General features: G+C 35.0%; 1 protein-coding gene across 1 annotated transcript in view; it reads left to right on the top strand.

Moving 5' to 3' along the window:
• Positions 1 to 27,440, top strand: part of LOC129230548 (basement membrane-specific heparan sulfate proteoglycan core protein-like) — a 410,163-nt gene that overhangs the window by 174,475 nt on the left and 208,248 nt on the right. The window contains exon 2 of the mRNA XM_054864952.1: positions 1,568 to 1,862. Coding sequence (XP_054720927.1) covers positions 1,568 to 1,862 — 295 coding nt within the window. The remainder of the gene's footprint in view (positions 1 to 1,567; positions 1,863 to 27,440) is intronic.

Here is a 27,440-nt window from a genome sequence, read left to right on the forward strand (position 1 = left end):
GCTAAAATGTTACGTCAAAAATCGTCCTTTCTGTGCATTCTGTTGTTACTAATCCTTGTAATCACTCAACACAGTACATCCGAAAGGCAAAATGGCGTTGACAAATGTCGGAGTATGTCATTTGGCACTGAACTTCCATTCCAACGACTTAGTTATGTTCTGAAGAAAATTTCAAGCTTCGGTCTACATTTCGAGATTATCTATAAAAATGGCTGTATGTATGCATGCATGTCTGTGTGTTCCATTAAAAAAATCTTAAAATTTATTTCAGATTGTTTACCAAATTTAACACAGGGGTCCTTTGATGCTCGGAAATACACATTGGGGTGGTTTCGTCTTCCTATGGAGGATAAAAACCCTCTATTTTTGCAAATTTTTCACAGAGGTTCATATAGATGCTCAGGAATTCACATAGGCGGGTTTTCGTCTCAATGGGGGACAGAAGTACCATGAAACGGAATGTTTACATTTTTTCATAGCAATGACTGAATTTTTGGAATTTAAAAATCACCAGAGATCTGAATTTAAAATTTTGAGCCATAAAATTGCCCTTTTCTTTACGATGAAGCGGGATTCGTTTTTTTTCTTTTATTTAAGCCTGACTATTGAACATACTGAACTTGACACAACTTTCATTTTGGAGATAGGCCGTGTAATGCCTAGCAACGCAGCTAACGGTTTATGAATGACATTATGACTCCTCCTTCCCAGCACACATCCCTCCATCATACCAAGGAACCTTATTATCCTTTGTAGTCATTTATTGTCCCTTTGAACCAAGTAGTAGTTAGGGTTGACTTTACACCACTTTTTTTTAAAGTTTATTCGGCTTCAAAACAAACTGTACTGCTGACAAGGATTTCATAGGATTTTTCTACTTTTTATTTTACAAAATAAGCGGGCAACGCTGTCCATAACTTTTTGGATCATCTATGGCCCCGCTAAATTTCGCTTAGGCATATAAGCCATGACAATCGCTGAAACTTATGGCAACAAAGAGGGCGCTACAGGGAGACCCTATTTCACTTCGTTGACATTGATTGGTGGATGCATGAGCGGGTCATTGTTGCATCGGTTTAACACAGAAAAGTCATAAATTGTCAAGGCCCGTTTCGCGTCAACGCCATCTAGTGGGGCAATGGATCATCCAATCAGTGGTGCCCCTTCTATAGCACATAGGTATACTATACCCATTTGCCATACATGTTCTATACCCATTTGCCGTGCGAAACTTGAAGTAATCGGGCAAAAGCGTAGCCTTCAAGGATGCGACTCTGTTTACTGTTTGCATTCTTATCAGGCTACAGCAAAAGTTGTTTGCGCGCATGCGTTTTTCAGACTCTTGCACGGCGAAAGGTCTGTTGCTCATGGAACCGTTTTCTCGTTGCGTATCTAGTTAATACTACATCTGTAGCTTTAACGCTATCCTGCAGATTAGTAATAGTGTGATTTACGTTATTCTGGCTTCGAGATACAGATTAGTAGATAAAAGCTACTCTAAATGACTGTTATGCTAGAATAGAAATAAAGTTGGAACCTTGAGTAATCCTTCTCCTCCTCCTTACAGGCAGATGCAGACTTGATCTTCGACGACTTGCGGGGAGTGCAGGCGGACAGCAACGCCCTTTCCAACGCCATCAGTCCTCTCAGCACCCCACATGTCCACCATTCCGGTTCCCGGCGGAACAGAAAGCGGAGGACGCGTTGGCACCCCCCGACGGACGACGAGGACCTCTACAGGGACGCGGAGGACGGTCCTTCAGGGGAGGACGGGTGGGTGACACACAGCGGGGATGACGATCTCCGAGGAAAAGAAGAACCACCAAAACCTCCTGAATCCGCCAACAAGCAAGACGGACCCTGTGAGTATTCATTCATTCCTTTCATTCATATTTTATGCTACGCAAACAATGTATGCCATCCAGGGGTGCCCCCCCCCCCTAAGAGAAAGGGCGCGCCCCTCTAAATATCGTAAAGACCCCCTCAAAAGCAGGAGCCCCCCTCCCCAAATGAGAAAAATGCCTTTCAAACCCCCCGAAAAATTTCATTGGCGCAGTCTGCGCTATGACCCCTCCCCCAGGTGGCACACCTGATGCCATATTTAAATAAGTGCATAGCCAGATAGCAGAATTAGAATGCACTTATTTAAATCCTCTTTCCTTGATTCTGAAAATTTATTGTTCGAAAACCACTTCTCTCGATGTCGTTTTCGACCAGTCGCGTGGGCGAAATCGCATCCTATTCGCCATTTAGGTGTCAAATTCGGCACAATCCATCTTCGTCATAACCTGTGACCAGAGGTTGGAAAAACTACATTTTTTTTGTAGCGAACTACAACTACTTTGTTACAAATGTAGTTAACTACAGCTACAACTACTTTTTTCAAAATGTAGTAACTACAAACTACTTTTGAAATGTAGTCGCTACTTCGCTACTTTCCAAAAAATAAGCAAATAAAAAGCATACACAATAGGTTGTCCCTCAAAAAATGAAAGTCAATTTTTCAAGTCGCATACACTCTTGTATTTTTCCTCTTGTGTCAAAACAATCGTGAAAAAAAGTTTCAGATAATTTGCACAAGGACAACCGTGCCGACTTGCACCTGAAAGTGTAAAACAGTACTTGTATGCTAGGCCAAATCGCAAAAAAAAAAAAAAAAAAGTTTTTTAGAAACTCGAAATTTCTGTTGGGAAACGTTGCCCCTGTACCAAACACCCCACAAGTACCACAAGAACATTTATTCAAATTAAAAACCATTTAGATATGCCACACTTGACCTAAAATTTATAATTTTATTTAAAAAATTGACTTTTTTTCAGTTATCTTTTAAAAAATTACATATAAATTTAAATAGAATATCAAGTTCAAAATTGGTAACGAACACATTTACAGATTAACAATTACAAACGAATAATAAAGAAATAATATATTTTAAATGAAAAATTTAACTCAACCTGAAAAAAAAAAAAAAAAAAAAAAAAAAAACAGATCTTTGAGTACTATGTGGGAGACTAAAAAATTGCAGGAAAACAAACATTTCTATTTAACGCTAATTACCTGCTTTTCTACTTTACTGTTTATATTTTTCAGCTTGATAATTTCGTAAAATCTTACATTTCTGAAAATATGTATCAAAAACCTATTTTTTTGAAGAAAATTATAAACGTTAGGCACGTGTGGGATATCTAAATGGTTTTTAATTTGAATAAATGCTTTTGTGGTGCATATATGGGTATAGGAGTAACGTTTTATCAATAGAAATTTTGAGTTTCTAAAAAACATTTTATTTCAATTTGGCCTAGCATTACACAAGTGCTGATTCACACTTTCAGACATAATCGGCACTTGCTGCCGCTGTTCAAATTATATGACTTTTTTTTTTTTGGATGTAAAAGGATAAAATATAAGAGAGTGTGCGACTTGAAAAATCAACTTTCGATTTTTTTTTTGGGGGGGGGAGATCCTGATACACACACACACACACACACACACACCGTAAGAGAATTGAACAAAAAAGATTGATAAATTAGCTCATCAGAAGACAATAAGAAAAATGTCCGTTTTCATACTCTCACACACTGTAATGCTCGTGTTTATTGTAAGTCCTCCAGAACAGTTCAATTTCATCCTTTTCTATAAAATTTTTAGTAGCTTCTTTTTATTTGGTAAATACTGTCAAAAATTTAAGCCTCGCTAAAATATTTTTGTTTTTTAATCTTCGGTCAGTTCATATAAAATTTACTAAATTTTCAACTCGCGAAATCACCGATATCTTTATTTTCGCGAAAATAAGTGCTTTTTGCAATATGAATATTGGTGAAATATGAAAATTACAATGTCAAAAAAACTAATGGCGTCAAACAGAGAGAACGTATGGCGTCGAAATGAAATGCCTGAGGTCAGCTCGTATTTTTATGAGTCTTATTTCTCATTGCATCCGCTGATGTACTTGTGTAAAATTTGAGCCAATCAAATTCGTTTGAAACTTTTTTTTCTGTTTTCAGTTTATTTAAAAGTAGTTTCCAGAAATCACTACAAACTACTATTTTTTTGTAGTTAACTACTCAATACACTACTTTTTTGAAAAAGTAGTGCGCTACACTACAAACTACTCAAAAATATAGCTACTACAGTAGCGTCGCTACTTGTAGCGCACTACTTCCAACCACTGCCTGTGACATCTACGAATCTTTTCTTGGCATAAAGATAGTACATACAGTTGGCTCTCTGTTGAACGACGCTCTATTTAATGACTTTCTCTATTTAACGACTGCTTTTCACGGTCCCAGATGGTTCACTACAGTGTTAAAAGCATTCTATTTAAGGACGCTTTCTATTTAAGAACGATTTTTTGTGGTCCCTTGAAAGTTGTTAAACAGAGAGCCAACTGTACTTATATTAAAATTAGCAGTGATTTCAATATAAGGATGAACTTGACCTAAAAGTAAAGAAATTTCTTTTAACTTTTCCGTTTTCGAGGTTATATCAAGGGTTTAATTTTAATATTTATACTGAAAACTAATACTTGAATTTTACCCCTTCAGACTCATTATTATATTTGCTTTGTCTTCAAATAATACCTGTTAAATTATAAGGGTGTTTTTATAGTGCAAAGAAATGTCAACAGAATTAGTAGTGATCTTTTGCAAATATAACTAGAAATTAATTGGGCTGCAAGCATTTTATCCCCAGCAGCTGTTTAAAAATTTCCTGAAAATTAATGTAGAAAGTTCGTGGAAATTTCTCAAAGAATAGTATACTATACATAGTGCCAGAGGCGTAACTTGGCCACGTGAAATGGGGGGGGGGGGCAGGCTAACTTTTTTTTCAAGGGAAATGTATTTGATTCATATTCTGCCAGCCAAGTAAAATAATGAAAAAATTTACTTTTTCAAAAAATAAATGAATAAATTTAAGATTTTATAATAACTTTTAACGCAATTTATGTTATTCAGTTTATACGGAACAGAGCTACAGAGAGTAATGCGCACAAACATCCGGAGAAGTTTAAAAAAAAGAAACTTCTCTCCCAAAAAATATGCTGACCCTCTTTTGTTGTTGTGTTTATAGTTTACACGATCAATGGCTCCAAACAGTTGTGCTTACGTTTTGTAATCCTAAAGTACAGATTTCTGTTTCTAAGTTGCCGTGGTTTTAATTCGCGAATAATTCCATGTACTATAGAAAACTCAAGGAATTCTAGTACTTTGGAAATGATTTTTCTTTCTTCCGAAGTTGTTTTCCAGGATCCCAGGAAAGAATTATATGTACAGTGTACACACCCTGTTATTAGTGACCTATGCCCTGAACCAGAGTGATATTCTATTTCAGTGACGCAACCATAAAAACGTTTTTAGGGGGGGGGGCACATCGAGAAAGAAAAGAAAAATTTAGATCTGATAGGAAAGGGGGGGGGGATCCGGGGTTTCGAACTTCAAAATTTTGTGATGTGTAGCTTTAAAAATGCAATTTTAGTCTTTTTTCGTTGATGTTAGGGGAATAAAATGTATAGGAGTTTGATCGGAATTTCTAGAAATTTAAGTTTTAAAAACGTGATTATAGGCCATATTTATCGACGTTAGGGTAACGGATGGAGCTCAAGGACTGTCCCCGATCTATTTCCTTTAATACGTCGAATTCAATTCCTCCTCCCCCCTTACTTTCGACATTGAAGCTTCAACAGGGTGGCGACAGATCAGGGAAATCAGGGAGATCAGGGAAAAGTCAGGGAACTTTATGAATCAGGGAAAAGTCAGGGGAAAATCAGGGAATTTTGAAAAAATAACAAAAAATCAGGGAAAATTTATTTTATGAAGAAATTTTTTTTTTTTTTTCCTTTACAAAATTTAGTACTCTAATTCCCTATGCATTTTCCGCCAATTATCTGTTCAAACAAAAAGTAAAATTAATGAGGTGCGATTATACACTGCCGCATATTTGTGCATCTCCCCCCCCCCCGCCAAAGTACTGAATCTTACTTATTAACCACAGGATGACTTCCTAAGATTGCTTCTGTGTCTGTTAGGTTGTTTATTTTACCTAGCTTGAAATTTCCTTTTACGCTTTCAATGCTACGTAAAATAAACAACCATACAGGCAAAGAGGAAACCTTCATTAATGCCTTAGCTCCTTTGCCTTTATTCCATTGTCTCGAAGTAATTAGCGTACTGTAATCACGATTTCAAGAAGAAATCTTTGGTTTTTGAATTAATACTATAAAAGCTTAAAAGTTATTACTTCTTCGCGTTTTTAATTTAATTGTTAAAATTGAATTTTCAATTAAAACAACTTTGCTTTTTGCCGTTATACTATTTGTTGTCGCCGTAAATTATAAAGGTTTTCTTTTCTTCAGACTGAAGTGATTCTTTAATTTTATAACCAAGTTGTATTCTTCTTTTATATATTTTGAAATTAACTAATTGCTTTTTTTTTTCTTCTTTTTTTTCTTGCATTTCAAAGTTGTTTGTTACAAAAGCAATCTAAGATTTTTCGTTACGTACTGAAATCATTTGAAATAGAGTTAACTTGTGTACTTAAGTAAATATCTTTATTTTTTTATTGTTAAAATGCTGTATTCATTCATTAAAACCTATGTTCTTGATTAGAGAAAAGCTCCCTATGAATGGATGTCAAATGGTTTCATCTGTTTTGCATAAATATGTTAATTAGTTATATAAGAATAACTACATTACTTCTATTCTTTCACTATTACTTGTTATTCTTGCAACAATTATTATACTGTTTGAAAACTTAGTTCAAAATAATTTCAATTACTTTTTAGTTCTATCAGAAATACACATATGTTTTTAAGAGTAATTTTAATAGTTTCTTAAAATTCTTATGCTAAGTGGTTTCTGGAGTATTTTTTTTTAAATTTTTTATAATCTTTCCATGTAGAAAAAATTAATATACTGTTTTGCAGGGTTTTTTTCCCAAAAAAATTGACTTGATATTATTTTTTAACCATTTTATTAAAAAAGTAGCATTTTTTAAAAACATATCTTTAGTTCAACAACTTTACACAACTTAAAACGTTTAAAATACTGCATTTTATACAAACATACAATGGATTTCAAGTAGAGTAAAGAAAGAAAACCATTATCATTGGTAACGTAAATCAGGGAAATTTGGTAAACTTAATCAGGGAAATCAGGGAAAAGTCAGGGAACTTTTTTTCACAGTTCCTGTCGCCACCCTGTTCAAAAATGCAATTTTAGACAAACATTGAACATTTTATGGGAAGGAGATTCTGAAGCTCTTTCCTGTTAAAGTTTTCAAAATTTAATAAATGCTAAGAATTAAAGCAATGTTTTATATTCAGTATCAGGGGCTATTCTACTTAAAATTTTAGATAGTGTAGTTTAAAAAACCTTATGATGATGGAGGAAGGCAATATAGGGACCCTTGTCCGAATATTTTCTGAAATTCAAGTCTTAAAAACGCGATTGTAAGGCCATATTTTGTAATATTAGGACCAGTAATTTTTCGAAATTAAAGCTCCAAAAACACAATTTTAAGCGATTTTCAATGATGTTCGGTAATAGGGAAGTTTTCGATTTTTCAATTTTATTTTTATATGATAGAGTAACATGTATGAACATCAAAGGTAAAAACATTTTTGCGATAAGATAAGTAGTTTTTTTTTAGCTTGTGACATCAAATGGCACAGGAAGTGACGTCATGCACTCTTCCGCCGCGGGAGAAGCCGAAGGACGAGCAGTTGATTTCGAAGACGAAACATAAGGCCAAACGTTACCTCCACGCATTTAACTCCTCGCGTTTCTGGAACATTAAACCTCTCATCCCTCTCGGAAATACTCAAATACCATCATTGATGTTACTTGAGGAAGATTATTAGATTGTGCTTTAACGAATCCGGCCCACATAGTGTGTTCAAAAGGATTATTGAATTTCTAAAAAATAAAAATATCAGCGCGCTCAAAATGTCCGTAGCGAAAACAAGGGATCTTCGGTGGAAGACTGACCATTAGTGCCCTGTGACGTAAGCTCGTGACGTTTCAGAAAAGCGCACTTTTGCGCGTGGATTTTTAAAAATTCATTAAAAATCAATCACGGTGTTTTAAAATTCGTCGATGGTGATTTTTTTAGTTTTGAGGGTCAATTAACAATATCCAATAGTCAAAATATGAACATTTAATATGTTGCAACTTCCCTATTGGGGTATTTCCCTTGGAAAATTCGCGAAATTGAAGACTTGAAAATGAAATTTAAGATGCTCTATAATGCTTTCGGTGCGTGAGGGGGGGGGAAGGAGGGGGCTTCGGAGGAGCAGTATATTGAACACTTTCTTATTTTTAGACGAACTAGAAAACAAAGGGAGAAGAAAAAGGACGGGGGGAGGGGGGGGATTAGCTGATCAACAAGCTGTTACTTTTGAATATTTTTAATTCAAAGATTTATTTTTAAAAGAAATTAAGGTCTTCCCCTAACATTACTATTAATTTGTAAAAATCACTTTGTTTTCCAAAGACCTGTTCTTTTCTTCTCACCAATAATAAAGGTTTTGAAAAACATTTAACTCAGCATTCTGAGGGAGGCTGTGGGCCCCCCTTCGGGTTGCGCCACTGTTCTATTTCGACCCGTCTATTACATGGTTGGTTATTCATTCATGTGAGCGCCAGTTTAAAGGATTAAAAGTAAATCTCGCTTTAAGAAAAATTTCGGAAATGCAAAATATCCGCTCTTTCTCGAAAACACTCAATTTTTTGGGGGCATTTTCCTAGTTTAAGACCTTAATTTAGTAAACTGAGATTACATGCCTATTACATGGGGGTTGGAGGTTCATCATCACTTTGGGATCAGATACACGGCCCTCTTCTGGGCATCGGATTGTACCGTGGTGCAGTTTAAAAACAGATAAACAATAGGTTGAAATTACTGATTGGTCGTTGAAGACAAAGATACAACTTTCGCATATAATTCATAACAATTGCATTGGTAATATGCGAATTACATTTTATTATCGTTTGAAAATAAGGTACTGTCCAACCACGGATTGCAAGGAATTTTCAAACGTCCAAATAAGACGAATCTATGTGAATAAGGGGGAAAAGTATAAGTTTGATGCGCTTTTTCCGCTCATTTGAATGACACTCTGCTTCTGCAAAAGCTGACATCGGTAAAAAATAATAGATTCGTCCATTTCCGGCTGTAAAACGGATGTTCGTCTTTCCATACAATCCGTGGTCAGACAGTATAGATCATTTGACAAACAATTTAAAAAAATCCTTTGCTTAAAAACTAGGGGGGCGAAATAATAACTCTGCAAATGGCTCAAAAATGTAGGGGGTTCTTGCCCCCTATGCCCCCCCCCCCCCCCCCCAGTTTACGCCAATGCATAGTGCGCTTCTTCTTTTTTTTTTTTTTTTTTTTGAATTTTACACTATTTATTATTTGTAAAACAAGTGAAAAAAAGCTCATCCAAGTGCGTTTTTTACCCAAAAACCGCAAATGAAATATTCCTGCTAAGCTAAACCACATGACCTCGCGATTTTTGGAATATGTAACGTCAGAATGCGTCCCCCCTTCCCACAGTAAAAATACGTAGAGATTTTTCCTATCTCCTCCCAGGACTCTTACGTAATTAATGAATCGCCCCTTACCGTCTTTAGTTTTCTTGTTCAAAATTTTTTTCTTGATAATTTTAGTGGCGCCATCTAAGATCGAAATATTAAAATGAAAAACGTGTTCCCCTTATTTCTTTTTCAGCAAGTTGTTTGACCTCCTTTACGTTTTGAGAAGTTTTCAATAAATTCGAGAAATATTTCTTAAATTTTAGTATGCAGTAGAAGGGTCATTCTCCAGAAAATGAACACAAATATTTTTCTATTAAAATAGGAAAAAAGGGATCCAAATTATTTGAAACAGGGATCTTAAATTTTACTTTTAAAAGCTAAAATTCGTGATGTCCTAATTAATCGGTAGAAATCGGTAATCGGCCACTTTGCCGATTTTATCTCGGTCAGTTTTAGTGAATTAATCGGCTGAAAAATTATTTTTACATTGAAATTTTACTTTTGCTTGGAACAATTAACTTTGCTGAATGAATTTTGGCCAATAAACCGGCTGAATTATAAAAAAAATTTAAATTTTGTTTGCTTACAAAGCGAAACTATGCTGAACGAATTCATTGCCTTTAACCAATAGTTTCGAGCACTAGCTGTCGTGTCCCTATTTGCTTCAAAATTTTCAAATTACGGACAGTTATTCATATTTTTTCAGATTTTGAGGTTTGGACTTTTAGGGACTTGAGTCTAAAAACAAGGACCAGTTGGGAGCCCTACAATTTTCATTAGTCATTTTCTTTCCAATGTTTCTAGTGCACACAATAAAGGGAAAGAAAAGAAAAAAAAAAAAAAAACAAAAAACACGCACCCCATAGACTTGATTACAACTTCTGATGTCCCTTTCATTCCGACGTTAAGAGCGCATCGTTGTGTAATCCGTGCTTATAATTTCAAGTTACGTACTATTAGCTCTTTGTTACATGCACTTTTTTTTTCATATGAACGAGAATGTAACGTGGGTATGCTAGATGGTGAAATATTGTTTACTTAAGGAGAAGTACCAGGCCACTCATTTCAAAGTTTTTCGGAATTGGGGGCAAAGGGTACCGGAAAACGACAAAAACTACTCCCACAAGCTACTAGTAGTGACTCTACAAACCTAGTCTTTTACATTTTAACAAGTTTTACAGTAATCGGGGGGAGGGGGAGGATAAATAACAGATTTTTAAAAAAAAAAATATTAAGCACTTTTCATAATGCACTCAAAAGGACAAAATAACTTTTCTGGTCAGAAAGAAGAATTCAAGTACTCCTGTAGTTTTCAATGATTGCAAGAAAATGACTTTACAAGCGAAGAAAAGTGCACCTCAAGTCAAGAAAATGACACTACAAACGAAGAAAAGTGCGCCTCAAGTCAGGAAAATGACACTACAAGCGAAGAAAAGTGCGCCTCAAGTCAAGAAAATCACACTACGAACGAAGAAAAGTGCGCCTCAAGTCATGAAGAGAATTTCTCTTATTATCTAGCTTTCAATCATAACTTTGAGTGTTGAAGCATGCATATTTTTCTTATTGGGAAAGTTTGGTTTAAAATGACTAGAACCGCACTTTTGTTCCTTTGTGGTTATCATTTTCTTGGAATTTTCGAAAACTACAGGAATTCTTAAATTGTCCTTTCTGACTCAGAAAATTTATTTTGTCCTTTTGAGTGCATTATGAAAAGTGCTTGGTATTAAAAAAAATATTTTATTTTTTAGTGTAAATGTATTTCAGAAATCGAATAATATTACCATCACGAAATTTCACCTCTTTTTTTTTTCATATAAATGCTTCATACTAAAGGGAAAAAAAACACTATATACGTGTCTAAAACTTTAAGCATTTGGCACTTAAAATTAATTCTTTTTCCCCTCTAAGATTTATTAGTGTTCTAATTTAATTAGAACCATTTAAATTATTAAAGGTTTGCGAAACTAATTCATATTTCACAACATATAGTTTTGTTACTCTAGAAAAAGATCCTAATATGTGTCTTCACTTATCCCCGTTTTTGATAATTAGAATAGATGAGGATAAAAACTCCAAGAAAGCAATGACAGTGGATACATTTCATGTATGCTCCTGAGAAGCCTTGATTCAAAATTTCTTTTTAGTGTAACTGTATTTGAGAAATTGAATAATTTTTCCATCACAAAACTTCACCTTATTTTTTCATATAAATGTTCGGTACTAAAAGGGAAAAAACCGATATACGTGTATAAAGCAGTTGCCACTAAAATCTAATCCTTGTTCCTCTCTAGGATTAATGCTTGCTAATTTCAAGCTTGCTTCAGAGAAGCCTTGATTCAAAGTAGAGACGTACCGAGTACTCGGTAACTACTCGGTACTCGGCCAATTTGCCGAGTACTCGGCCAAATTCTGATCAGATACTCGGCCAATACCGAGTAGTTGCAAAAAATTGAATATTGTCCAAGACAGATACTAAAATTTATAAAAAAAAAAAAAAAGAGCAAGCCTTATATTCTGCAATCATTTACAATTAAAATTTATAAGTCAAATATAAATTTTGAGAATAATGAAGTTTGCAAAAAAAAAAAAAAAAATATGCAAAAAAGGTAAGTATAGAAAATATGGAATTTTATATTAAAAATGGATTTTTGCTTCAACCAAAAATTAGTTATAAAAATATAAAAATATCTTTGCTTAAAAAATAAAAGGAAATAAAACAACGTTAAAAGTAAAGTACAGTGCAGGAATACTGCAGACACATGTTTTGGCGTTACAAGGAATTCTGTTTTCAATGCACAAAATGGGAGCTCGTGGATTTAAAGACAACAATCGGATTTTTTTGTCGAATATCTTTTCATTCTTTAGCTCACATGTTATTCACTGAAAAAGACGTTCCTTGTAATGGGGGGGGGGGCAGAAACACGTGTCTGCATTGTTCCTGCACATTTGTTTTATCTGCTTTTAAAAATTATTTATGTTTGGCAGACTAGAACTATAATTGATTGGTATACAGTGAAAACCCTCCTAAGGTACACCCCTCAAAGGCAGACACTCCTCTTATGCAGACAATTTTTAATTCCCCAGTTCCAAAGCAAATAACATTCTTAAACCCCTGTCCTACGGACACCTCTCTATTGCGGACAAAAAAAAATGTCCTGTTAGTGTCCGCATTAGAGGGATTTTACTGTAATTTGTTTTAATTAAAACTTGATTAATCATACCTTTTATTTATTTTTAATTTTAAAAATATTTTTTTTGTAAAATTTTAGACACAATCAAAATTGTTTATATAATGCATGATTAAATTTCAGCAGGAATTTAGTTTTAAAAACTATTATATGGACAAGGAGGTCTATACTACTATTCCAATGAGTTCAAAATTCATCGCATGTGTGTCGATGGTTCTTCTTAAAACATAATTGGTACTTGGTAACTCGGCCGAGTAGTGAAAGGCCGAGTACTCGGTACTCGGCTACTCGGCCGAAGTGCTACTCGGTACGTCTCTAATTCAAAGTTTTCATTATGGTTGCTTTTAACATTGCTGATGCAAGGCAACAAAATTTGTATCAATGGCTTTTATATTTAAACACTAGTGGTACCCGCACGGCGATTCCCGTAATAGAAAATTAAAAGGTCTTTTGGTTCGCCTGTATATTTACAAATAATGTATGGTGAATTTTCTCGCCAATTGGCTTGTACCCATGTTACGGTTCCACGTTATGATAATTTCGTAATTTACTCGTCCACCTTATGATATTTTTGTTCTTAAAATTGGAATAGAAAAAGAACCACATCGAATTTTTGAAAAATCGCTTCTAGGTGCACACCCTCCTGCTACAAACTAACTTTATGCCAAATTTCATGAAAATCGTCCGAACGGTGTAGGCGCTATGAGCGTCACAGAGATCCTGACAGACAGAGAGACTTTCAGCTTTATTATTAGTAAAGATTTAATAGGGAAATTACATGAAATTTGCTGTTTTCCTTCCTAACCGAAATAATAATTTATTTTAGAATTTTAATTTTTCAGCGTTAAGTTGTACCTTAAGATTAAGCAAATCATTTAGTGAAATCCCGAAGTCTCTAAGTGGTGTAGTTGCACAGATATAAGCAAAACCAGGCCAGATTACTCCATGGCAATCAGGCCAAGTATAAAAATCAAGGATAATAAAAGTGCTTAAAAATTATTTAGTGAAATCCCGAAGTCTCTAATTAGTCGAATTGCTGAGATATAAGCAAAAGCAGGCCTCAGATTACTCCGTGACAATCAGGCGAAGTATAATAAAAGTGCTTAATAAAAAAAGGCAAGTTTTGTTACAGCAGTTTGGATGTGACGAGTTTTGTTTCAGCGTCTGAATGCATAGTAGATAGTTTTGAACCGGCAATCAGTTTTCATTACATATTTTCCATTTTTTATAGGTACTATTGAAGGAATGAGTGCCACTTTTTAAAGAACGTTTCAAAAACTCTAAGGAGCTTTGATGAAGGTATAATTAGTAAAATATGGATAGGACAAGTTTTGAAACGTTCAAGTTGGACGTTCAAGTGTTTAAATACATTGATTTCAATGGGGGTGAGGGGAATGAGCCTCCTCCTGAGCCACCCTCTCCCATAAATAACGGTCCTGGAGAAACACGTCGCATGTTATGGCGAACCTAGAAATGGCGCATGGCCTGTGGCTCTGGTCTCTTTTTGGTCTCTTTTAGGCTCTGCACCAGGGACGGATACAAATGAGGGGCGATGGGGGTGATCTTCCCTCCTTTAAGGGGCTCTCCACTGGAAAATTTTCGAAAATGAAAGCAAAAAAAAAAAAAATTGAATTTTGACATCTTGAATTCAAATTATGTTTTTCGCAATGACGAGTGGGTGTATGTAGGCGTGTGTGTTTGTGTGTGGGGGGTATGTGTTTCTGTGTAGGGGTTATGTGTGTGTAGGCATGTGTGTTTGTGTCTGTGTGCTGGTATAAGTGTGTGGGTAGTGGTGTGTATGAATGTGTGTGGGGGGGGTATGTGTCTGTGTGCAGGCATGAATGCGTGAGTAGTTGTGTGTATGTGTGTGTGTGTGTGTGTTTTTGTGTGTGTACGTGTGGGTGTCTGTATGTATGCGTCGCGTGTGTGTGTGTAGGTGTATGTGTGTGTATGTGTTTGTGTGTGTGTGTAGTTGTGTATGTATGCGCGTGTGTGTAGGACATGGATGCAACCTGGAGACGGCTTTCGCTAGAGGAGCAGCATCGTGAGGAGCCCGTCAACGGTGATGGTGCGGAGGGTGGCGGTGGGAAAAAATCAAAACACGCCAAAAACAGTCAAATGAGAACAATAAGCAATCGTGATTGCTCAAAAAAAAAAAAAAAAAAAACCCCGCAAATTTAGACGTTTTATTGATGTTGAGAGAAGGGGTTTGGGACCCTATCGTGGAATTGTTTCAGAATTAAAATCCAAAACCTTTGTGATCAATATTTTTAAATCAGTATACATAGTAAAATGTAGGTAATGAAAATCAGTCGCCCCTCCCATGAAAAATTTCTGGATCCGTCCTTGCTCTGCATCCCCACGGTTCCCAGAATTAAAATTTTTGGGAGAGGGAAAATTCTCAATTTTCCGTATATGTGAAATTCCAATTTTACTGGATGATAAATTTCTGTTAATGATTCCGTATTTTATTAAATTAAAAAAAAAAGGAAAAAGACTTTCAATTGCACTGTGGTACCAAATGACCAAATCGTCAGCAAAATTTGCCGAATGAGGAAAAATTTGGAAAGTCACCGTGTCCCTTGACCTCCATCGGGCGCCCCTGTTTGCACCTAAAACTTTGAAAATTGACGTGAGTCCTCACTGCAATACTAATGGACATTATTTTTACTCCATTTTAAACTAAATAGAGTGAAGCGAGCATTATGCCATTATGCGTATGTTTACAATTTGTGTGATTAGGCTGTTCAGAGTTTCGTGATGCTGCAGAAAAAATGGGATAGCACAGACTCGTCATTTATTTCATTTTATTTATTTATTTTTTGGAGGGGGGGGGATTAATAAATGGGTGCGGTTTTGTTGTATTCCAACGAAATTTGCGTAGAGTATATGCCTCTCCCTGGAAAAATTCGAAGTGATAATCCTGCCTGGTATTTAAGAAAGCTATAATATATGCGATTTTTTTTTCAAATACTCGAGCTTTTCCTTTTCAGTAAAAGTTGAATTTAATTTTTATAAAGACAATTTTTATGATCTAAAACTTTTCAGTGTTTTCAGAACTGCGCAAAACTTCTTGGTTTAAGTCGACTATCTATTGAATTTTAATCAATGGGGTTGTTTCCTTCAGTCAAAAGTAGTACTTTTTGTCACTGTAATTGATAGAATAAGCAAAAAAAAAAAAAAAAAAAAGAAAATATATAAATAAATAACGTAGACTAAGAAAATACTTTCATTTTCCCAACAGTTATTTTTTAATTAATTTTTTAAAATGTCCGATTCTTCAAACAAGGCTTGGTCTTTATGACGTCACAAATGATGCACTATGGCGCATCTTTCTACCGCATTTCCACGTTATGATAATCAAGAAGCGAATTACAATTGCGCTCTACGCTTGCTATCACCATATCGTTGCCAATATACACGTGAGTAAAGATGCGAATTAAATATTTTGAACCATGAATGGCAACACTGAATGGCCTTTCATCATTTGTGATGTCATCGGGAGAAGCGTTAAACGATGAAAGAGCACCGATTTAAGAATTTTTTTAAAAATATTAAACTTAAAGAAATTATTTAAGAAAAATGGTCAGATTCTATGCTTTTAAGCATGCTCTTTCAGAAAAAAATACTTTTAAAATTTTGGAAACGACCCCATTTTAAACAGGCAATCGAATTGAACATTTCAGCAATTTTATGCAGCTGAAAATTATGCTGTCAAATCTGGACTTAAAAAGCACTAACTTCTCCCGTCGGACAAAATAGTTCTTTTAATGCAGTAAGAAAAACATTTATTCTCGTTAATGTAACACATACAGTTGAACCTCGTTATCACGACGCCTTTGGGACTGTCAACAAAGTGTCGTCATAGCCGGAGCGACGTCATAACCGGAATAGTTCAAAAATTCATAATTAAACGCTAGTTAACATTAAAATTAGATTTAATGAAGAAATTAATAGTATCTATATACTTTTCTAATTAGAGTTAACTAATGTAAATTTGAATTATTGGTGGATACAACAAAAATTATTTTTAAAAAAATCTTCACTTATTATTATTATTATTATTATTATTATTATTATTATTTTGTATAATTAAAAACTTTTGTAACTAAACTAACTTTTCAATAGCATTTTTAACACTCCTCCATTCCACGAAAGTATCAGCAAGAAAGAAACCAATTCAAGACTCTTCAATTTTGTCCTCAATTTGATTAGGTTTTGACGTCAAGGCCCCATCTTTCGAAGGTGAAAAAACACTTTCTAATTATTGTATCCACTTTAGAGTTGTGTATCCCTTTTTAATCTAATGAGGAGCTCTTATATCTTTTTCTCTCATGAGAGAAGCTTGATGGTCCTTCTCTTCTCCTGCTGTTTCTCTCGTCCAGTATTACAATCCACCTGCTTTGAATTCCTTTCTATTGTTCCTTTTTTCAAAGTCTGAAACCTGTACTTTTCCGAACTTATCTACTTGCCCCTCACAATTCTTGAGGTGTCATGCCTGGTCAAATCTCTTGTCATAGTACGAAGTTCCTACAACAAACATTTCCAGATGTTTTCTTTATTTTACTGAAAATTTGACAATTGCAAAGAAATATTTGATCCAGTCGGTGCAGCTCGAAGTGTCATCGTAACCGGAGGTGCACCAAAAAGACTGTCGTAAAATCCGTAGCTATTTAATATCAAAATTGTATGGCATAAGTTCGGGACTTTGAAAAAGTGACGTGACATCCGGGGTGTCGTGAAATCCGGGTGTCGCGATATCGAGGTTTGACTGTATTTATATGTTATAGATATATTTCACGACTAGAAGCTTTAACAAATTGGTTTTTCGTTGAAGTATCATGCAATAGACACTAATTGGGAGGAAAAAAATATTTTACTATATTGAATGATTTATGAAGGATAAATGTTCGACACATATTTTTTTATTAAATAGCTAAATTAAAAATGAGTATAGACATAATGGTTGCATAACCAGTTTTGAAATCCTGCTTCTTGGAGTAGAGAGCCTTCCATTTGTGCGTAATTAATAGAAACACTTTTTTTTTGACATTGTCTCTCACAATTACAAATTGCAGAACTTCTGGCTTTGTGGTTTTGCTTTTCACTCAAAATATTTTTTTAAGTAATTGCGTTTTCTAATCTACAAATACATGTTTTTAACCTTTCACCAAAAGTTGTTAACGTTTTTATTTATTATTGAAAATGGGGGGGGGGGATGTTGGGAGAAGTGATCAAAAACAAACTACACTAAACGCCGATATGAGCAAATGACGATGTGCTTCTCTTTTCTCCTCTCGTTTTTCCTCTCTGTCGATGAATGTCAACGATTTGTCGAGCAAGCAATTTTTATTTTGATTGATCTTGATTGGCAAAATAATGCATAACTTTTAACAAGACTTAGTTTGCCTGTTTTTCTTCATAATTTTTGTAGTCTGAATTACCTCATATAAGGCCTCAAAATGCCGATTTTTATACCTATTTTTCAAAAAATTTCCGGGGGTGAAACCCTCGGACCCCTTGAAATTACTGATATTCTATGTCCGACTTAAAGGGACACTCTCCTGTTATCCTTACCACTACAAGGTGAATAAAAAAATAATAAGAAATTAAAATAGAAATAACAACTGTCCTACAGTGGAATTATTAAAAATCGAGACAAGAAACATCTTACATGTTGAGTTGAATATTTTTATTCGCGTACGAGTGTCTATATATATATATATATATATATGTATATATATGTGTGTGTGTGTGTGTGTGTTTGGGCAATGTGTGAATCCGGGCCCCTCTCGAAAAAATTTCTGGATATGGCCTTGCATATACTAAAGTACTTTCAGTCATTTGGGGGCCCTTAAATATCGTGGGCCCTGGGCCATGGCCTAGTTAGCCTATTCAGTAATCAGGCCCTGCTTGTGTACGACCCTGGTCTTGGAAGCACTAGTAGATTAAAGTATAAGGCAGCTGTGCGATGAGCAGGATCTCATTTACGAGGATCTAGCGCGTCGGAACTTTTTGAACTTGCTGTAGGCTTTCCTGCACCAGGGAGATAGGTAATAACGACAAAACAACATAACTCTTAAATTGAAAATACTGCTGAATTTGATCCAACATTATGAAACTCAATTTACTCAAAACCAAACTGTTATTAATTCAAACTAAAACATTTGTTTTGGTTCTGACAATGTTTTGGGGATCAAGTAATTATTTTTATTCGCGTTTTTTTTTTCTTTGAAAGAATATATACTCATTGAACACTTTGGGCATCCATATTAAGCCCATGGTAATTGAACTTTATCTTGATTCAAATTTTCTACTTTCTTGGCAAGAACCCATGACAAACTCCTGAGTTCATTCTTTTGATGGATATATGTGACAATGCACAGCTGTCACCAGCTTCTGAAGCAATGATTAAGTGCTTCCATAACCATTAGCACTATTTAGACACTTGAGCACCTCCCACACCATACCACCCCCGGCTGTTCCGCAATTTGCACGCTCCTTGTGGCGCGGCTTTTGTTTGTAGGTGGAGACGAATGGATTGCTAAATTGAGCTAGTCGAGTTTTGAGTGCTTGCGGAACTATCTGCTTCATAAGGAAGTGTAATTTTAAGTGTTTTATTGCGGTGGGGAGGAACATCAATTAATAAAGTGTACATGTTTTGCCATGACCTCTGGAAAATGAGGTAAAGTTGGATTGTATGACCTTCAACAGTTGATAATTACAGGTCAGTTTTGATGATAGTCGCTAATGTCTAGTGCCTACCATTTCGTTTAACTTGATCTTTAAAACCGCCCGTCAAGATATGACAGGTGAAAATTGCTACCGCAATTGAACGAAGCCATTGCCTGTTAGGTGATATTTTGATAGTTGAAATTTTAACCCTAACTTCAGTGAATTAACCCTGAACTCCTGTAGATAGCGTTCATTGTTGACCACTTTTTCGTTCCTTCATCATCCCAAAATGACAGTCTTGTCAGTAAAATATTAAAATTACCGGGATCCGGTTCAACCTTGTCAAAATAATGCATTTCCTTGCATGTCAAACGTTACCAAGAAATATTATCAAATTAGCATGCTATGGCGCGAGTTTCATTGTTTGGTGACGTCAGAGCATTAATCGGTCAGTGAATTATTATTAAATATATGAGGATGCGGTTATCTGATTTTCTTACAGTCGACGCTCTTTGTACACAACAATCATCTTTTGCAATGAGCTAATGTGGTACAATGATCGTTGTATTGATGACTAAAATGGATTTAAAACTACGTAACTGAAATACTGTCTTATTCTATACATAAAGCTCTAGATCAGCGTTTCTTAAATTGTTTTCAGAACCCCAGGGTTCCGTGGAGATCTTTTATAGGTTCCACGAAACTTGCATCTTTTGTTCTTATTCAAATTAATCACTTAAAAAATAGATAAAATGAAGTTTGAACGAATCAGCATTTTTTGAATGGACAGCAGAATAAATATCAGCAAATAAAGTAAATACTGCAACAGACTTGATGAGCGCAACACGAAAATTCAACTTTCATCAATCAAATCCTAATATTAAGTTCATCTCTCACGAGTAAAATCTTATCTCATTAACATTTAAACTGTAAATCTTTCCTTGAAACAAATATAAAAATATTTCCAGAAGTTTTGTGCTAATTTTCGAAGTTACTTTTTGAAGACAATAAATATTATTCGAAAAAAAATTTATTTTTATTGCAAGTAAACCAGAATGTAGCATTCAAACTACTCTACTGAAGAAAAACTAGGGCTTCCACGAAAAACATAGACATTAAAAAGGTTTCCAATAAACAAAGAAATTAGGAAATACTGCTCTAGATTTTCGGTCGCCAGTCGCCAATGGGATGCCATTTCATTGAAAATGGAGACAAAAAAAAATCAAGTCATAATAGTCCAGTGGCGAACATACGGGGTGCCCAGTGGCGCACCCTAAGGGGTTTAAGCCCCTCCCAGAAGCATGAAGACGAATCCCCTTGACCAAAGAGAGCCTAAAATTGCGTTTTTCATCCTTGAGTTTTAAAAATTTTCTGCGAGAAAGCGCTCATTCTCCAATTCCCATCATAATTTCACCAAAGATATCTTTAATTTTTTTCAAAAACTTTAAATTCGAAAAAATTCCGAGGGAGAGCTACTTACCCTCTCCTTCTACTCCAACTGGTACAAATATAGCCTTAAGTGAGTTTTGGGATCTTTATTTTCAAAGTATTTCCAGTACGGAACTTCCGCATTTCCCTTCTTTGTGTATCATCTCCAAAAGATAGCTGCAAAATCTGTTTTAAATTGGAGAACTCCCAAATAGTCCATGCTGTATCCCTTAGTACACCAAAGATAGTTAAAAATTGTCTTTGTCTTTTTAAAACCTCTATGTCGAAAATGTTTCTAGCCGAAACCCATGAAACCTCCAAACATAGCATGAAAATGAATTTTTGGGCTTCAATTTCGAAGCATTACCGAGAGTACGCAGCCCCCCCCCCCCCCCCCCCCCGCAACCATCAATCTTCTAATATCTCAGCAAATAGTCTACATTTGCATTTCTGCACCTTCAATTTGAAAACATTTCTAGGCGGAGCTACTGAACCCTGACTCTATTCCTGTAACACCATCAAAGGTAGCCAAAAATGCATTTTTAAGAGATAAATTTCAAAAAAATTTCCGGTTGAGAGCCCCTTAACCTCACTTTCACGCAATTGCATGAATCTTCAATTTATAAATAAATTTTGGAATTTAGAAATTTTAATTTAGCAATGTTCTTGAAAGGGAAAGCATTCTCATCTTCCCATAGCACCCCTAAAATTTCATTTTTAAGGCTTCACTTCAGAACATTTTCGGGGCAGTTCTCACGAAACGCTCACCTCCGTCTATTCTCTAAAGTCACTGAGAACTCTCTAAAATTAGGTTTTTTTTGGGACTTTTAATGTTTTGTAGACTTGTAACTTTTTTTTCGGGGGAGGGCCTTTTGAAGTTTCATTGATTTTGCCTTTGACTTCACTTATCGGAGCTCCTCGCGAAACTTCTAGCCCCTCCCAGGAAACAATCCTGGGTGCGCCCCTGTAATAGTCACCAAAAGTGGTGACTATATGTTTCTTTTTTTTTGTTAAAGACATGGACGTGCAACGTGCACAGAAATTTTGGGGCTCGTCACAAATGACTTTTACGGGTCCCCTTACGGCTCCATATTGTTTGCATTGTTTACTCCTACGTCCCCACATATATTTCGCCCATCATCCTTCTCCCCCTTGTGCATGCCCTGGCTAAAGATCATATCGTATATCGCGCTACGACTTGGGATTGCAATACCGGACAAAAAATTCAATCTCGGTATTCGGTATTTTTAAAACGTGATACCGGAATACCGGTATTGATACCGGTATTTGAAATTTTACAAAAAATGCTTGAAAACATGTTCGCAACTCCAATAAACTATAGGGGGCGCTGCAGCCACTGCCTAATGGCGGATGGAAAAGGTAAAACAAACGCATGCCGTAACTTATAACTTGCTTTGACGCTTAGTGAATGACAGTACTTTTTCATCGTGTTTGTGGGAAGCTTTCTTTTTTATTCTTCTGAAATTACATTACATCATAAACAGTCTGAAGCCTGTTATTTACCCCAAAGAAAACACGTGGAATGGAATGTTTTACCCTTTTCTTTAGTATTATTAATCACCGCAAGGTAGCGTATTCAAGCTCTGGAATTGCGAATAGTTTCGTTGCCACATTTAATAATTTTGTGCAAAAATTGTATTTATGAAAACGTAATGTGAAACGTAAAATTAAGGAAAAAATTGCATGATAAAAAAAAGATGATAGTGAAAAATATAATGAATCTATTGAATTGTCTCTAACCCTGGAACTCATTTTAGTGCTCAACTTTCCTACTGTTGAAAACAATCTTTCTGAATGCATGCAGATCGGTGGTACTGTTAACAATGCGCGATACACCTTCTCTGATTGTCTAGAAGTCCTTCATCTTCAAGTAATTTCGTCTCTTGTGCGTAATTTTTTGATAAATCGTTGTATGTGTGTATCTTTTGTTATTGTGAATATTATTATTTTTTAAAATTTATAGCTTGTTTTATTTTCTTTATGAAAGACGATACTTTTAAAATACTAACATAATTTTCTCTTGAGTAGGAGAGGTTTGTGCTTGCTTTTTATAAACCCTTTGATTTGAAATTTAAGACTGAATTTGATCTTGTTATTTCTGTTATTCGTTTTCGCTTTCTTTTCAAAATTCTTTACAATGGGGATGTAACTTTTGGTGAAAAGTACTACTTTCTAGTCACTGAAATTGGTAGAATAAGAAAAAAAAAAAAAAAACAGAAAATAATTTTATTCTCCCAACATTTAATTTTTAGTTATTGTCTGATTTTTAAACCAAATTGTTTCATCGTGTGATGTCACACGTGATGAAAGCCATCTTGAATCGTAGAGCGTGGTTGTCTTTTCTGGCAAGATATTGCTTTTTAATGGGTTTTCTTCACTGTGAGCAATTTATTAGCGGAACGAGCATTGTTAGTTAAATAAAATATTCATTTCACAAAGTTTGCCAGTGTTCTGAAACTTTATTCTGGTAACCTTAGCGATTTGCTCACTTGTGACATTAGCAACGAAAATGAAAACAACGTCAGAATGGCGTTTAAAATTCTATTTTACGAGATAAAATAAGTCAAAATCAAAGGAGAAAAAAGTAACTTACCCCACGTTTTCGGCCATGCACTTTCAGAGAAAAATATTTTTGAAAAATGGGAAGCAACCCAATTAAATAATTATATAAATACCTGAAAAAGTGTTTCAATTGAATAGGCTTTACCTCTGCAAATTTTCAAGACACTATATAAATTCCAAATATTATCTTGCAAATTTTAAGCCAAATAGCGAGACAGGACAACAAACCAATACTGGTGACAGCAAATTGCCATTTGTTATGCTAACAAGACAAAGTTTTTGACAAAATTTAGTACAGTTGAGACAATTAAAAAAGAAATCGAGAAGTATTACTGCAATTGATGCAATTGGTTGTTGGGAAAACATGTTCATAGGACAAATGCAGTTAAAATTACACTAGAAATTAACTTTTACAAAAGGGAGCATGAATGATCAGGGGAATGGAAAAAATAAAAATATGGTGCGCAAAAGGGCACGAAAATGCGATTCATCTCACCATCTAGCAATGGCATTATCATTTTATAATCTTTCCTCTATTTTTGTTTAAGGATATTCTATTAGTCCGTGCTTTTGAAGTCAAATTTTTGCATCAATAGATTGATTTTGGATTTGTATCATGAAAATTCTTTAATTCAAATTATTTATTATTTTCAGCTAATACCGAAAACACCGGTATTTTACCTCAGCAAATACCGGTATTACGCAATTGCAAAATTGCTCGAAATACCGGTGTTCGGTATACCGATATTGTAATCCCTAGCTACGACAAAACGCTTCCAATTCTTAGACGCTCAGAGCATCAGCAGACCTTGGCAACGTGATTCAAAGCAAACTCCTTTTTTGATTATTTATTTTTTTTTGCGCTGCATTTTTTTTCCCCCTAAATGGCTCCCTAAAATTAAAAGTATGTTATTTTTTGTACCTCTGGTAGCCAGTGGCTACTACTGTCTAACCACGGATTGTATGGAAAGGCAAACATCCGGTTTACTCGCGGAAATGGAAGCATCTATTAGTTTTCAGGGATGTCAGATTTTGCAGATGTATGTTAGCCTCTAAATTAAGCAGAGTCTCATTCAAATGAGTGGAATACGCGCATAAAATTTTTATTTTTTCCCTCTTTCAGATGGAGTCGCCTTAACTGGATGTTTGCCAATTCCATACAATCCGTGGTCAAACAGTAGTCAGAATTCCTAGTCTGGTGCTTTACTGTTACGCACACTAAAGTGTTTGTATCAACTCTGAGTATCATGGCATAGAGTTGGCACCTTCAACATGCCGTAAGGCGCTGTTCAAAAAAAAAAAAAAGTGTTTTTTTTTTCATATATTTCAGGCCCCCCTCCCCATTGTCAGTTTCACTGTTCATCTCCTCCTCCTCCAACCCCCCCCCCCCCGTCACATGACCTGCTCTACCGCAAAAATATACTGTTGCACAAAAAGTATATCTGTTTAAAACAAAATATGCGATCTTGCACTTATTAGCCCCTCCTTCCCCCTTGTCACAAGTTGTCTCACTTGCGCGTGAACTCCTCTCCTTCCATTAATGTCTGGTATCAGTTGTAATTTTTGGATGACCCCTAACGTGATGTACCCTTTCTAGCAGTGTGATTGCGAAGCAGATGAGTAGGGTAGACCGGGGCACGTTTGCACGGATTTTTTTCAATGAACTTTCTGAATTATGTTTTAACTTAGGCGAATTTCGACATTGCGGTTTGATGAAGCAGTGAATGGAATCAAAATTGGTAACTCAGTTGCTCAGTTTTTATTTCTAACCGTTAAAAAAATTATTTTTGAGTTCAAGTCGGTTGCATAAACTTGCTTCGGAGACGGGGCAAGTTTACACATACTTATTTTGACACCTAACGTGGTTCTGTTAGTGTTTTGAACATAATGCCTTACCATAGCTAAAATAAAGCAAATTTATTACATACTGAATAGTGTATAATGTAAAAGCTGAATGGGCATGAAGACAGCACTAAAATAGTTGTGAGCTATAAGGTACAAATTTGTCACTCAATTAAAAGGTAAATGGTGATTTTCAAAACTAAATAGCCTAAAAATACTAAAACGTTTTGGGACAGTTCGGAGCAAAAAAAGAAAAAAAAACATCAAGGCTCGAAGACACAGCAACAACGTATAAAGGCAACGCGTATAAAGGTACTCAGATATCAAAACTTGCCCTGCCGCCAAGTTAGGATTTATTTTTAACGTGCAAAAAATTTTAATAGCATTTCAGTTCATACAAATACAATTCCCAAAAAAAAAGAAAGAAATTCTACTGATTTTTATATATTTGTTCATTCTTAAGTAAGTATTATTAATTCACAATAAGCTTCAAAACGTTCATCTTAAAATTTACTCTACTCGGTAGAAACAGATTATTCTTTTTGCTTGCTATACCGAAGCGCGACTGATGCTCAAAAATTTGTGAATATATTTGCTAGGGAGCAGCGTCAAAATCTGTTAAGACTGTTGGCTCTCCAGTTATAATATGAAAAACGGGCACTGCGTAAACGTGCCCCGGCCTTCCCTTCTTTGACATCCCAACAAATTCTGATAGACAGACCCGTTTTTTTTTTTTCTAATTTTTCTAGAACATTAAAAGGGTAGTTTATTTTTCTGAGAAATGATTTATTTTTCTCTATTTTCCCAAAATAATTTAAAAATTTCATGCAATTTCGTTGGCCAAATTTCACATTGTCGTTATCTTCTTTATCTTTATCCTTATCCTTACTAATAATTAAGCTGAGAGTCTCTCTGTCAGGATCTCTGTGACGTGCATAGCGCCTAGACCGTTCGGCCGATTTTCATGAAATTTGACACAAAGTTAGTTTGTAGCATGGTGGTGTGCACCTCGAAGCGATTTTTCGAAAATTCGATGTGGTTCTTTTTCTATTCCAACTTTAAGAACAAAATTATCATAAGACGGACGAGTAAATTACGAAATTATCATAACGTGGAATCGTAACATGGGTACAAGCCAAATAGCGAGAAAAATCGCCATACATTATTTGTAAATATACAGGCGAACCAAAATACTTTTTTATTTTTCTATTACGGGCAACGCCGTGCGGATATCACTAGTTATTAATAAAGTTACATTATGCTCACTGGGCATGAAAATTATTTTGAAAAAATGTTGGGTTGTCTGTGGTCAGAAGGCTAATTTAGGACCACTTTTAATTTAAATTTGTTTTAACTATTGGTAGCCATTTAATCTAAAACTTTTGCTCTTTATGAAAATTATAAAGTTATCTTAAAGCACTATGCTAAAGAAGAAAAAGTTTCGAAAAAGTTTCGACACAGGAAAAATGTAGCATCACTGTGTATATGTATATTTATTCAAAATATAAAAATTAAATTAAAAAAATATCATTACTTCAACCATCAGTTTGTAATAATAATAATAATAGTAATAATAATAATATATTATGTGCATAATAGAACATGCTTTACTGATGTTTGTTTATCTCAGTTTCTTGTTCAAGGCATCGTAATTTTATTTAAAAAAAATCAGCTGCTTAATCGGCAAAATCTTGTCGGTTCTAAATAAAATGAAGAGCAACTATGATGTTTATCGCATTCTTATTTATAAGTCTTGGAAATTAATTATTCATAATAGTGTTATTTTAAAATAAGCTGTGAGGGTTATTTTTTAAATATTTCATTCAATTACTATACGCGTTTTCAGAACCATTTGTTTTGTTTTTCCTCTATACGTTCACTTTCGGTTCCTAGGGGCCATTCATTAATTACTTAAGAGTCCCGAGGGGGAGAAAGAGTTGAAAAAATCTCTACATACCCTTACTTTGGGAGGAGGGGGGTCAAACCCGTTCTTACGTAATATTTTCCTAGTCGATATTTTATACTAGAAATCGGCTTCACTTTTAGGTCATTCATTAATTACTTAAGGGTTCCGAGGGGGAGAGGGGGTTGAAAAAATCTCTACATACCCTTACTTTGGGAGGAGGGGAGGGGGTCAAACGCGTTCTTACGTAATATTTCCGAATATTTCGTAATATTTAGTCGATAT

This window comes from Uloborus diversus, chromosome 9 (genome assembly GCF_026930045.1).
Source record: "Uloborus diversus isolate 005 chromosome 9, Udiv.v.3.1, whole genome shotgun sequence".
Classification (NCBI taxonomy): Eukaryota; Metazoa; Arthropoda; class Arachnida; order Araneae; family Uloboridae; genus Uloborus; species Uloborus diversus.